The 13,174-nt window shown below is 36.9% G+C and overlaps 1 protein-coding gene across 4 annotated transcripts in view; it reads left to right on the top strand.

Moving 5' to 3' along the window:
• The window catches only part of FRAS1 (Fraser extracellular matrix complex subunit 1), a 637,413-nt gene that overhangs the window by 388,102 nt on the left and 236,137 nt on the right, over nucleotides 1-13,174 (top strand). For all 4 annotated transcript variants that reach the window (XM_056803248.1, XM_016423079.2, XM_007495970.3 and 1 more), the window contains 3 exons: nucleotides 5,690-5,836; nucleotides 8,913-9,053; nucleotides 11,186-11,326. In XM_056803248.1, coding sequence (XP_056659226.1) covers nucleotides 5,690-5,836; nucleotides 8,913-9,053; nucleotides 11,186-11,326 — 429 coding nt within the window. The remainder of the gene's footprint in view (nucleotides 1-5,689; nucleotides 5,837-8,912; nucleotides 9,054-11,185; nucleotides 11,327-13,174) is intronic.

Genomic DNA, 13,174 nt, shown 5'->3' with positions numbered 1-13,174 from the left:
TGTTGGATTTCTCCCGCCTGGCTTGTGCTGAGTGGGAAGATTTGAGGCTCTAGAACAGTGGTTCTCAACCTTTCTAATGCTGTGACCCCGCAATACAGTTCCTCATTTTGCAGTGACCCCAAACCAAAAAATTATTTTGGTGGCTACTTCAAAACTGTAATTTTGCTACAGTTATGATTCAGAATGTAAATACCTGATATGCATTATGTATTCTCATTGCTACAAATTGAGAGGTTGAGAACCACTGCTCTAGAAGGTAAAGCTTTGGAGAGTAAAAGAGGAAGGAATCAGCCTGAACTCTAAGAGGGCTCAGCCAAGATGCCTGAACCTGAATTAGCTCAAGGGCAAACTCACCACAAAACCCCAGACAAATAGCTGCCACCATGCCAAGATGTCGGAACGCTTAGCACACTGCCAGCCAGAGACGCCTCTGCGGGAAAAGAGACCAAAGAGAGGAAGTGATGTGCCCTATATAGACAGTTTTACGTCAGTTTCCTGCATCTCATCTGTACCAGTGTTAGCTTAGCTTGACTTCAGACAGCCCAGGGGTCTGTCTGCTGTTTCTGCACATGTCTGTTGAAGGCCATTTTCTCAGATACTTAATCCTTGAGTATGGTACAGACATTCCTGACCTTGTTAAACTAAGTAGGGTGGAGAAATGTAGAGTTTCCAAGACTTGATTCTGTTAGACTAAGTATCTCCATTGTTACAAATCAGGAAATAGCTAAATCAGATCTTCTAAAGCATGGTCTGAGTACGGTGGAGTAGTTTTAAAATTCACACCTTCTTCTCTCCCACAGCTGAGAAGCAGTTCCACTGGGTTGTACATGTATCAGTGTTCAAAACCTATTTCCAGTGATATTTTAACATCAAAACTCTAATCATATTCTTCTGTGATCGATCATATGTTTTTCTTTTGCATTTCTGTTGCCACAATTATTTCTCTGGATATGAATAGTGTTCTTTCTCATAAGTTCCTTTAGATTGTCCTGGATCATTGCATTACTGCTTGTTTTGTGCCATAATGTATCAGTCTCTGTATACAATGTTCTCTGGGGTCTACTTTTTCTCTGCATCAATTCTTGGAGGTCCGTCCAGTTCACATGGAATTCCTTTCAGCACAATAGTATTCCATCTCTAACAGATACCACAATTTGTTTAGCTATTCTCCAATAGATGGGCACCCTCTCAATTTCCAATTTTTTTTTTTGCCACCATAAAGAGCACGGCTATAAATGTTTTTATACAAGTCTTTTTCCTTATTATCTTTTTGGAGTAAAAACCCAACAGCAGTAAGGCTGCGTCAAAGGGTAGGCAGTCTTTTAAAGCCCTTTGTGCATAGTTCCAACCAATTCACAACTCTACCAGCTATGTATTAGTGCCCCAATTTTGCCACATCCCCTCTAACATTTATCACTTTCTTTTGCTGCCATATTGGCCAATCTGCTAGGTGCAAAGTGGCACTTCAGAGCTGTTTTAATTTTCATTTCTCTAATCAGGAGGGATTTATAACACTTTCTCATGTGCTTATTGATAGATTTGATTTCACTGTGTGAAAACTGCCTATTCATGTCCCTTGACCATTTTTCAATTAGGAAATGGCTTAATTTTTGTAAATTTGACTTAGTTCCTTATATATTTGGGAAATTAAACCTTTGTCAGAGAGTTTTGTTATAAAAATGTTCTCCCAGTTTGTTGCTTTCCTTCTAATTTTGGTTGCATTGGTTTCGTTTATACAAAACCTTTTAAATTTGATATAAAGAAAGTTATTCATTTTACATTTTGCAATGTTCTTTATTTCTTGCTTGGTCCTTAATTCCTTCCTTTTCCACAGATCTGACAGGTATACTATTCTATGTTCACCTAATTTATTTATGATTTCACTCTTTATATTTAAGTCATTTACCTAATTTGAACCTGCCTTGGTATACCAGGGTGTAAAATGTTGATCTCAAACTAATTTTTTCCGTACTGTTTTTCTAATTCTCCTAGCAGTCTTTGTCAAATAGTGAGTTCTTGTCCCAAAAGCTGGGGTCTTTGGGTTTATTGAACACTAGTTTGCTGTGATCATTTACCCCAAGTCTAATTCATTGATCCACCCTTTTGTCTCTTAGCCAGTATCATAGTGTTTTGATGACTACTGCTTTATAGTACAGTTTAAGATCTGGTACTGCCAAGTCCCCATCCTTCACATTTTTTTCATTATTTCCCTTGATATTCTTGATCTTTAGTTATTCCAGATGAACTTTGTTATAATTGTTTCTAATTGTATAAAAAAGTTTTTTTGGTAGTTTGAGATGAATACTGAATAAGTAGATTAATTGGGTAGGATTGTCATTTTTATTATAGCAACTCATCTTACCCAGGAGCAATTAGTATTTCCTATTATTTACAATTAGTTTTAATTAAATAAAAAGTGTTTTGTGGTTGTGTTCATATGATTCCTGTGTTTGTCTTGGCAAAAGGATTCCTAAGTATTTTATATTGTCTGAAGTGATTTTAAATGGAGTTTCTTTTTCTAACTCCTGCTGCTGAATTGTATTGGAGCATCCTTTGTTCTTTAACAATTCCTCCTATAAAATTATTTCAAGGACTCTCACTTTCTTGTTCAAATTCATCCAGACAATATTTTCAATATCCATCTCCAAACATATGAAATATTCAAATTTTATTTCATTTAATTTACCTCCAGTAATATTGAAATCAACACATTCATGTCTTTCCAGTCTTTGTTAATGTAGCACTCTCTTTATCTTGCCACAGTGGTGTCCAACCAAACTACTGGAGGCCTTATTTGACAGTAATTAGATACCAGTGGAAGATTCAGGTGGTCAGTGAGTCAACCGGCACTCTGGCCATGTGATCAGGCCATATTTTTCTATCATTCACAGCTATGTCCCAATAAATTTGAGCAATAAATCTCCCTGAAGTTGTTGTAACATTCAAATTTGCACTACGTAGAGTTATTATTATGTAAAAATGATAACTGGTTAACAGAAAATAAATATGCAATGCAAATTTAAATGATGTAACCACTTTATGGGATTCATTATTCACATTCTTCAGAATCTAGGTTATTTCCCATGACTTAATCATTTATTCCAGTTCTGCTTCAAAGTTCTTTCACTCTAAAATGCCTTAGGAAAATTCTATTCCAACATATAATCCAAAGGAATCCTTACTGATGGAAGTCTGGCCTTCTTTAAAGTTTTCCTGAGGAAAGGTGTTTTTGTTTTTGTTTCAATTTTTCTGCCACTTTTCAATCATCTCTGACTCTTTATGATTCCATTTGGAGTTTTCTTGGCAAAAGTTCTAGTTACCATTTTCTTTTCCAGCTCATTTTAGAGATGAGGAAACTAAGGCAAACAATTAAGTGACTTATCCAAGGTCACAAGCTAGTAAGCATATGAGATCAGATTCAAACTCAGAAAGATGAGTCTTCCTGACTCCAGCCCTGGCACTCTATACACTGTGCTACCTAGCTGCCTTCCTAGAGCCCATTCCACTTGTGATAGTTCTAATTGTTGGAAAGTTTATCCTGACATCAAGCCCAAATTTATTACTTCCCTTCTGTTTCTCAGACCTTCTGTTTGTACCCAAACTTGATTGCTTTTCTAAGACTTGAATTGAGTTATTATGGGTCTTTCCTTTCTTCAGTCTTCTCTACTCCAGTTCTAAACATCCCCAGTTCCTTCAAATACTATTTAAATGGCATAGATTCATGGCCTTACACTATGTGGTTCCCTCCTTTGAATACTCTACTGCTTATTAATCTCCTTCCTTAGTGTAGTGTCAAGAACTATACACAATACTTCAGGTGTGGACACTTAAGGTCTGAGTATAACAGGACTATTACCTCCTTATTCCTGAAAACTTTTCCTCTCTTAATGCAGCTCAAGGTCTCATTAGATTTATTTTCTTTTGGCTGTCATGTTTCATACCTTGTTCATACTGAGATTTTAGTCTGTTTCATCTTGTACAATGGAAATTGATTCTTTGAACTCAAATATAAGACATTACTATTGTTTTCCCATTGAATTTCTATTTCTATTGAATTTCACCTTATTAGATTGAGCCAAGAGCTCTGACCCAATTAAGATACTATTGGATTCTGATTGTCAGTATATTGTTAGTGTTCCTTCTAAGCTTTTTGTTATCTGCAAATTTGATGAGGATACCACTGATTAATTTCTCCAAGTATACTAGTGTACTAACCAGTTTAGGACCAAGGACAAATGTTTGGATGCTCCATAAAGAAAACCTCTTGTTAAGTTGTTATTTGGCCATTGATGACTACTCCTTGAGGCAAATCATTCTAAATTCATCACTTTGTCTTCTTGCCTAGTCTGTATGAATCTCTTCACAAGAATATGTGAAATATTTTTTCAAGTGCTTTAATGTAATCTCAGAACCTATAGAAATTTTTTCATCTAGAAATCCTATTAAAAAGGGAAATAATGTTATTCTGGTCTAACCTGTTCTGAATGAAGTTATAGTGGATGTTTGTAATCTCTTCTTTCTTCTCCAGAAGAACTATCTCACCAACTATCTCTTTCCTTTTTTTGAACTTTGAGATGATGTTTGCTTCATTGCCTCTCCTCTTTTCCTTCTTCTCCCAGATATTATTGGTAATGTCAAAGTAATCATATCCACCATCTTGGTATCTAAGAATCTAGTTCATCTGGGCCAGGGGACTTGAATTCATCAAAGACAGCTAGGTGCTCTCATACCATCTCCTTACTTTTCTTGGGCATCAATTTCCTATCAGCCATTTTTTGTTGTTGTTTGTATGGAGGTTATTCTCATGGGTAGAGAAAAGAGAAATGAATAAAAATTGATTTGCCCTATCTTAACTTTATTTTTAGTTATCATCCTATCTTCCTGGAATATTGTTCTTATCCTGTCTTTGATCCTCCTTTTTCTCCCAGTTCAGCTAAAAACCAAACCAAATCAAATCTCTTTTTTTTTGTTGTCCTTAGCTTCTGTCATCAGCTTCAATTTATTTTGAGCTTTAGTATGCAATTTTTATAGACCTATACCTTACTCTTAAGTGGATCTTTCTTTACCCAACCTTTCTTTCAACTTTGGTACCATGTACATGGTTAAAAATTTATGTGGTTGTTGAGTTCCCAGTACATCCTCATCTTCTCTTCCAACATTTACCATTTTTCTCCTTTTTGCAGTTGTTTCCTTTTGTGTCTTCAGAATTTCACTCTTGAGAGTTCCCCATCCATCCTGGTCTAGGTTCTCCTGTAGAATTTTAGTTCATGGAATCCTACCTCTTCTTATTTAATCCCATTTTATAGGTGAGGGAAATGAGGCCCATAGAAAACCTCCTTAAGGTCATAAATCTACTATACTTGGTGGAGACCAGATTTCTTAACTCATCTCAGTGCTCTTTCTGGTATGTCCCTTGTGTGTTTTTCCAATGGGGATGTCATTATTATTATATTAATTAATTTGTTTGTTACATGAAAATACTCAGTTAACTCCTCTCCTTTCTTTCCCCTCTCTCCATTAGAGAAGGCATCATTGGACAACATGTTAGGAATAATACAATCACAATTGAAGTTCCCATGTGGCTTTTTATATCTTTTATATCTTTACCTTACCTCACTGTCCCAGAAGACATATGTTTAATGCTTTTAATTATAATCATTTGGTCATTTATCCATCTGTATCTGTTCAGCATGCAATGCCCAGTGCTGGAGTTGTGATTCTCCATCAAGATGTACCTCTTGCAGAGACCCAACGAAGGTTCTTCTCTTTGGAGAATGTCAGTACGAGAGCTGTGCCCAGCAGTACTACCTTGACTTGTCCACCAAGACATGCAAAGGTAACCAAAGACTTTTAACTTGGCAAAAAGAATGAACATATATAGAAAAGAGCCGAAAAAGCAGGTTCCACGTGAACTGATGAATATCTGTGAGATATAGCTTTTAAAAAATTATATTTAACATGATGATGTCAACTGGTTTGTCCTACCCTCTGCTTATCTTTCTTCTGCTTTTCTTTTTGTATTTTTTTATGTTTCATTAACTCTTCTTTTCCTTTATTTTGTATCTCAATCATTATCCTCCTTCCCTCTTCCTCCCTGCCCCCTACTTCACCTCAACTCTGTAAAAAAAAAAAAAAGAAAGTCTAGCCTTGTAAAAAATAAGTTGTTAATGTTGTTCATTCATTTCAATTGTGTCTGATTCCTGGTGACCTCATTTTGGAATTTCCTGGCAGAGATATTGAAATGGTTTGCCATTTCCTTCTCCAGGTCATTTTATAGATGAGGAAACTGAGGTAAAAAGGTTTAAAAGATTTGCTCAGGGTCACATATCTAGTGAATGTTTGAAAATGGATTTGAACTCAGGTCATCTTGATTCCTGGCTTGGTGCTCTTTCCACTGTGCCACCCAAATCCATACTTTGGTTATTTCTGAAAGCATGTGAGAAGAAGCGGGCTTCATCATTTTTCTAAACCCTTCTCTTCCATCAGTACTATGTATTGGTTCCGAGGCAAAAGAGTGCTAACGGCTAGACAATGGGGGTTAAGTGACTTGTCCAAGGTCACCCAGTTAGGAAGTATCGGAGGTCATATTGAACCAGCACCTCCTATCTCTAGGTTTGGCTGTCAATCTACTCAACTACTTAGCCTCAACCCCATCAGGATTCATCATTACTAATAAAGGTCATTTTGAATTATACATGTCTGTAAGTGAAGCAAATAGTCCCTTACTAACACCCCAGTAAGCTTAAGGCCATTGTATTAGATAAGTGGGTTTCTTGCCCCTACATGTATCATAAGTTCTGAGGGGGTCTTCTGCCCTCTACAAATTAATATTCTTTTTTATCCATTTCCTGTAGTTATTCTCCACTAATTCTGGGATTTTACGCTGCTGAGAGTTTACTGCCTTTTAGAAAGAATGAAAGGGATAAGGAGTGTCTACATCACTATTTTGCCTTCCTGAACTTTTCTTTGAATGTTTCCTTCACTTACTTATTTCTGTCCCCTCCCTCACCCCTATCCCTCTGCTTCTGGGAGAGTATGAGGCAGGTGAGAAAATCTGTAAAGCTTTAAAAATTCACAAAAGTGTGATAATTCTTCTACCTCCCTCCCTCCTTTCATTGTCAGCTTTTTGGAGGTCTATTGCCCTTTAATCAAGGGCAGCTTTTCATTTCCTACCTTTTCACCTAACTCCTAACTTGGCTTGTGCTGCAAAGCCAAGATGATCTCAAATCCTTTCCATTGGAAATGATTTTGTAATGGAGCTGGCAGACTTTTTCTAGTGCCTATTTTGCTGATTAAAGCTCCTTCTCCCGCTCTTGCCATGGCCCCTAGGTCTAGATCAGTCAAATAAATGGGTGGGATTAACCTTATAAATCTTCTTTGAAACTCAAATATAGTCTTACATGTTTACTGGCTTCTTGGGGACATAGAAATATTGCCCTATGGACAAAAGTAAAGGTAGGTAATGAACTATTTCCACTATTTGTAACAAGCACTAATGAAAATAGTATTCTGAGGTTATATAGCACTGCCTTATCTGTTGCCTTGTAATTATTCGCCTGGCCATTTTATGGCTGCAACTTGCCTCCTCACAACCCAGTGTAAAAGATAAACTCAAGGAGTAGAGGCTGTATCTTATGGGAGTCTAGGATCTGGAGTTCAAGCAATAAGTCAACAAACATCGATTAAGCATGTACTATGTGGCAAACATTATGTTAGGCTTTGTAGAAAACAGTTTTTACTCTAAAGGAATTTGAGAATGGGGGAGATAATTATATTTAAAAGTACACTATGCAAATAAATGAGTAATGAACAAACAAACAAACAAACAAATAAATGCAAAGTAAAGACAACAGAGAAGGAAATGGCAAATCACTCTGGTGTCTTTGTCAAGAAAACCCCATGAACACACTGACCCATGGCATCGTGAAGAATTGGACATGCCTGAATGAACAATAATTAAAGACAAGAACTTTTGGAGGGAGGATACCAGCAGTTGAGATGATTAGATGGGGTTTCATGTAGAAGATGGTTTCTTGAAGGAAGGGAAGGGGGAGAGTTGGAAAGGAAGAAGATTAATTCTGTTCTGGACATGCTGCAATTGAGTTGTCTCCATGTTGTGCAGTTTAAAATGCCCAATAGGCAGTTGGTTATGTAGGACTGAAGCTTCAGAGAGAGAGGCTGGAGATTAACATAGAAGTTTATGAGGCATTTTTATAGAAATTATGAGTAAACCAATGCAAATGTATAAAATTACAGAGAGAGTAAGTAAACCCAATCCTTAGCATGATGTCTAGGACAGAATATACATAATAAAATTTCTTTATTCCCCAGACAAGGATATAAGCCTAGAGAAATGTTAATAGAACCTAGATTCGTGTCCTGAGCCTCTGACTCCAAATTCAGGTTGCTTTTTTTTTGCATCCCCTGAGTGCCCAGCACAGTGCTATACATTCAGTGGCACCCATGGAGTCTTTTGGAATGGATGGATTTCACTGCACCAAATGTTTGGTTTGTCACACCATGTTGAACATTTCTCTCCAAACGGAGATAAATTCTACAAGATCTGTTCTCTTCAATAAAGTAGCCAACATCCATTATTTGAGTAATGTGTGTAAAATGCTTCTGGGTTTCCCATGGTGACAGCATTTCTCCCTCTTTGTTGCTGACCTCCTAGTTACTATTTTGGAGAAGTAAGAACAAAAAATCTATATGTCTCTGTGAAAATAGGGCGCTATAATTAAGTGTATGTTTGTTTTGGAGCTCCAAATAAGGATAAGGTGGTGTATAGGAGCCTGGAGCACTAGAGCTGAGTCTGAGCTCATAGCCACAGATAGTTTCCAGGGGGTATTAAACACTTGTGTTCCATGAGTACAGAAAGGTGCTTCCTATTTGGATTTGTTTCTTCTTTTCAGAGTGTGATTGGAGCTGCAATTCGTGCCAGGGTCCACTGAGTACAGACTGCCTGCAGTGCATGGATGGTTATGTGCTCCAGAACAGCACCTGCGTGGAGCAGTGTTCTCTTTCCTATTACAGGGACTCAGACCATTGCAAGAGTAAGTCTCATGGCAGAAGGGTGGCTTAGTAAATAGAGAGCAAGGCCTAGAGATAGGAGGTTCTGGATTCAAATGTGACCTCAGACACTTTCTGGCTGGCTGGCCGGCCCTAGGCAAGTCACTTAGCCCCCATTTCCTAGTCCTTACCATTCTTTTATTGATTCTAAGATGGAAGATAACTTTTTGTTTGTTTTTTAAAGAATAAGGCTCTGTGTGCATGATGGTCTTTTCATGGACCTCACACATTGTCATAAAAGAGGAAATCCTTTTTTTAAAATTTTATTTTAATTTTCTTTTTAAATATTCTTCCACATTTACATGATTCATTTTCTTTCCCTCTTCTTTACCCATTCCCCTTCCAGAGTGAACAAGCAATTAAAAGGGGAAATTCTTTACAACTTTGAGGGTAAACTCCTTGAAGACAGAGATTTTTTTTTTCTTTTCTTTTAATCCCAACACTTAGCTTGGGGTCTAACTTGTAGTAGATCCTTAATATATGTTAATTGACTGACAGTTTTTTTACAAGCTTTTGTTAATTCTCCATCCCATTTCCCACTCTCCATAATCAAATATTATTTTTAAAAAGAAAGAAAAAGAAAACCCAGATGACAAGATGCATATATTCCAGAAAAGCAAATATCTAGATTAGCTGTATCCAGAAAGATATGTCTCATGCTACATTTTTAGTTTATCACTTCTTAGGTAATACGATTCACCTTCAGTCTTCTGGAATAGTGGCTTATTTCATTGATCAGAGTTCTAAAGTATTTTAAAAAAAATTTATGATGTTACTCTCATTGTTCACATTAAGTTCCACTGAAAATACTGCCATGTATTCAATAACTTGTAGCAGGACAGACCCTTAACTGTCTCCTCTCCTTGCCTCAATACCTACCATATGCCTTCCAGCCACTTCTGATCTTTCTTGCCCTCCCTTCCTCTTTAAGTGGATGCCACTTAGACAACAATACATGATGGCTTTCATATATGTTGTGTTGTTCGGAAATTGCCACTCAGAATAAGGGGTATAAAAGGAGGTAATGAGAGATTCCATCTGCAGTGCCCCTAATCATAGGGGGAATTATTGGAGATTTACATGCCAGTGAAATGATGAAATAGGAATATTGATGCTTAAAAAAATGAGCCTTTGTTTCAGGGAGAAGTTATGGGGCAATAAAGGAGTACTTTCCACTTAATCAATTCTGGGCTTGCTTTATTATCTCTTTGGAGTGTCCAGGCTTATATGTACTATGAACTGGCTCGACGTTCTGTCTTACACAGTATGAACAAGAGACACTCACTTTATCCATTTGCTATGTTCTCGCTGGGATAGTTAAGTTAGAATTTTTTACTGAGATATGGACATGCTATGTTATTGAATAAACTCTGTTCCAGGGCTTAATGCAATCAGCACATTCCCATTCATGAACCTGGGAGGATCTCATTATCATTAAAGAATCCCTCTTACATTTTATTTCTGCCCTGGGCCCCAAGTCAGTGGCATACTTTGAGGGGGGGGGGCATACTGGTCTTTCTGTTTTGGGCATCATTTTGTATTAGTAATAAGAGAATCATCAGAGTTATTATCTGATTTTAGCGCACACATGGGACATGCCTTGCTGGACAACATTCACGGCAGAATTTCAAACTAATCAATCAATATTTTTTATAATCATCAAATTTAGTACAGAAGGACCTTGTGTTCTCAATATGAGAATATAATTTATGAAACTGTCCCTACATTTCTCAAATCAGGTTATTCTTACAGAGGTTTTGTAAACATGGAAAAGTAGGCATGTAAGTCAATAGTTACTGACATGCTTTGAATCTTTCTTTGGGAGTAATTAATTATAAGATCCATGATTTAAAAAAAAAACAAAAACAACCTTACTTTTTTTCTTAGAATTTATGCTAAATAGAAGAGTGGTTAGGGCTAGGCATTTGGGGTTAAGCTCAGGATCACATACCTAGGAAGCATCTGAGACCAGATTCACACCAAGACCTTTCTTCTTTAGGCCTGACTACTGAGCCACCTATCTGCCCCAGGTCCATTATTTTTTACACACTTGTGGTATCTTCAACTGTTCTTATAACTCTTCCAAGTTGTTGCTCATTTCACACGTGTTTTTTAGGCTGTGATGATCATTGTCTCCAGTGTTTGGGTCCCCACGAATGCACTCACTGTGAAGTACCATTTTTCCTCTTTGAATCTCGGTGTATCCAGAAATGTAGCCAAAGATATTATGCAGACAGCAAGACACAGAGATGCACAGGTGAGGCTTGTTTGAGGAAGTTCAATAGTTTATAAACATTCAGTCTATTAATTCTTTCCTACAAATAATTCCTGCCCCTAAGTGTCTTTAGGGAGGAGGACCCTAAACTAACATGTAATGGAATGGTAAGACATTAAGCTGAAGTAAGGTCTCTATTGAGAGGTGAATTTTAAAAATAAGTCCTATCAACAAGGAGCTAGAATTATCAGAACAAAGATTGGACCAACTGGTAATCTTTATGGTTACAACATAGATGGAAATATCTTTTTGTATATATGAGTGCTTCTGGCTAAAACCAAAGAAACCAAATTATTTCTATTGCCTTTTCTCCGGTGTCAAGAGTGAGCATTTTCAAACTCATTTTTTCCTGTTTAGGGGGGAAAATGTTCCAAACTCAACCCCACCCCCAGTCTTTAAGGAACCTTCAGAGATTCATTATTTCATCTGCCTATTTACTCCCCAGACACAGATTGTAACTCCCTTTAGACAAATAGATTTATTGAAATGATGTGGCTAGAAAACACCTGTCACCTGAGGGCTCTTCAAAGAAGAGCCCCTTTAAAGGTTATCCAGGTTTATCCTCAGGCAGTGGAAATTCTGCTTATTGGTGATTCTTGTAGGCCGGGTAGGAGCCTGTTTCTGACATCACCTCTGAGAATTCTGCATTGGTCCCATCATAAATGAGGCATTTGAGAAGGAATTAAATGAACATTTGGGGGTAGGATAATACTTTATAGTTGTATGACTTTTTAAAAACATTAGTTTATAACATTTAAAATACAAATATACTAAGTTAATTCTCTGCCTCCCGACACAAGAGAAGGCATCACTGACAACAAGACAGATGTATATATAAAATGATGTCTTATTTATTTCTATTAATGCTTTCTCTGGAGGTAGACATACACCAGTCCTTCTTCAAAAAATATTTCTGTTGCTATATATAATGTTCCCTTGGTTCTGCTTGTTTCATTCTTCACTTTTATAAGGTGCTTTTACATGTTTTTTTTTTATTTGAGTCTAAGATTCCTATAAGCAAGAAAAGAAAAAATGATATTATGTCTTGCTTTATAGCCTAGGAAATTGGCTCAGAGATCTTTAGTGACTTGGTAATAACAGACAATCAGGACTAGAATCCATGACTTATGATTTCTATTCCAGGACCTTTCCAGCCCCACTAAATTTGAATAATGATACTCAGTATTTTAGTGTGTGTACTCCTTGTAGTGGGACAGACATCAGCACACTTCTACCCTTTCATCTTGTTCTTTTCATCTTATGCAGAGACAACTAGGTGGTGCAATAGACTGAGTATTAGACCTAGAATTTAAATCTTAACTTCAAATACTACTAGCTATGTTTCCCTGGGCTAGCCACAACTTCTGCTGGCTCAGTTTCCTCAGTTGTAAAGTGGGTTAATAATAATAATACCTATTTTGCATGGTTGTTGTGAAGATTAAATGGGATAAAATTTCTAAAGCACTTAGCACCTGGCACATTGTACATTCTTCCTCCCTTCCTCTCTTCCTTCTTCTCTCTTCCTTCCTTTGTTCTTTCTTTCCTTCCTTCTCTTCATAAATAATCTACACAGTGCTTCAGCATTATACTTGAGGAACATTAAAATCCCTCAAGTTACTACTAAAAAGCACAGAATGTGAAAAACTAGACATTGAATAGCCCAGTAATGACAATTCCTTATAGTTTTTATAGCTAAAACAAGAAAGACAGTGTCCATTACTGTCTTCTACTTTAGTCTGGAACATCTACATTGGGCAAGTCAGATTTTTTTTGCCGCTCTATATATATCCATTTTGAGGTAACAAATACATTTTAGCAGGTAGGTAAATT

This window comes from Monodelphis domestica, chromosome 6 (assembly GCF_027887165.1).
Source record: "Monodelphis domestica isolate mMonDom1 chromosome 6, mMonDom1.pri, whole genome shotgun sequence".
NCBI lineage: Eukaryota > Metazoa > Chordata > Mammalia > Didelphimorphia > Didelphidae > Monodelphis > Monodelphis domestica.
This window is presented reverse-complemented; position numbering and strand designations above follow the sequence as displayed.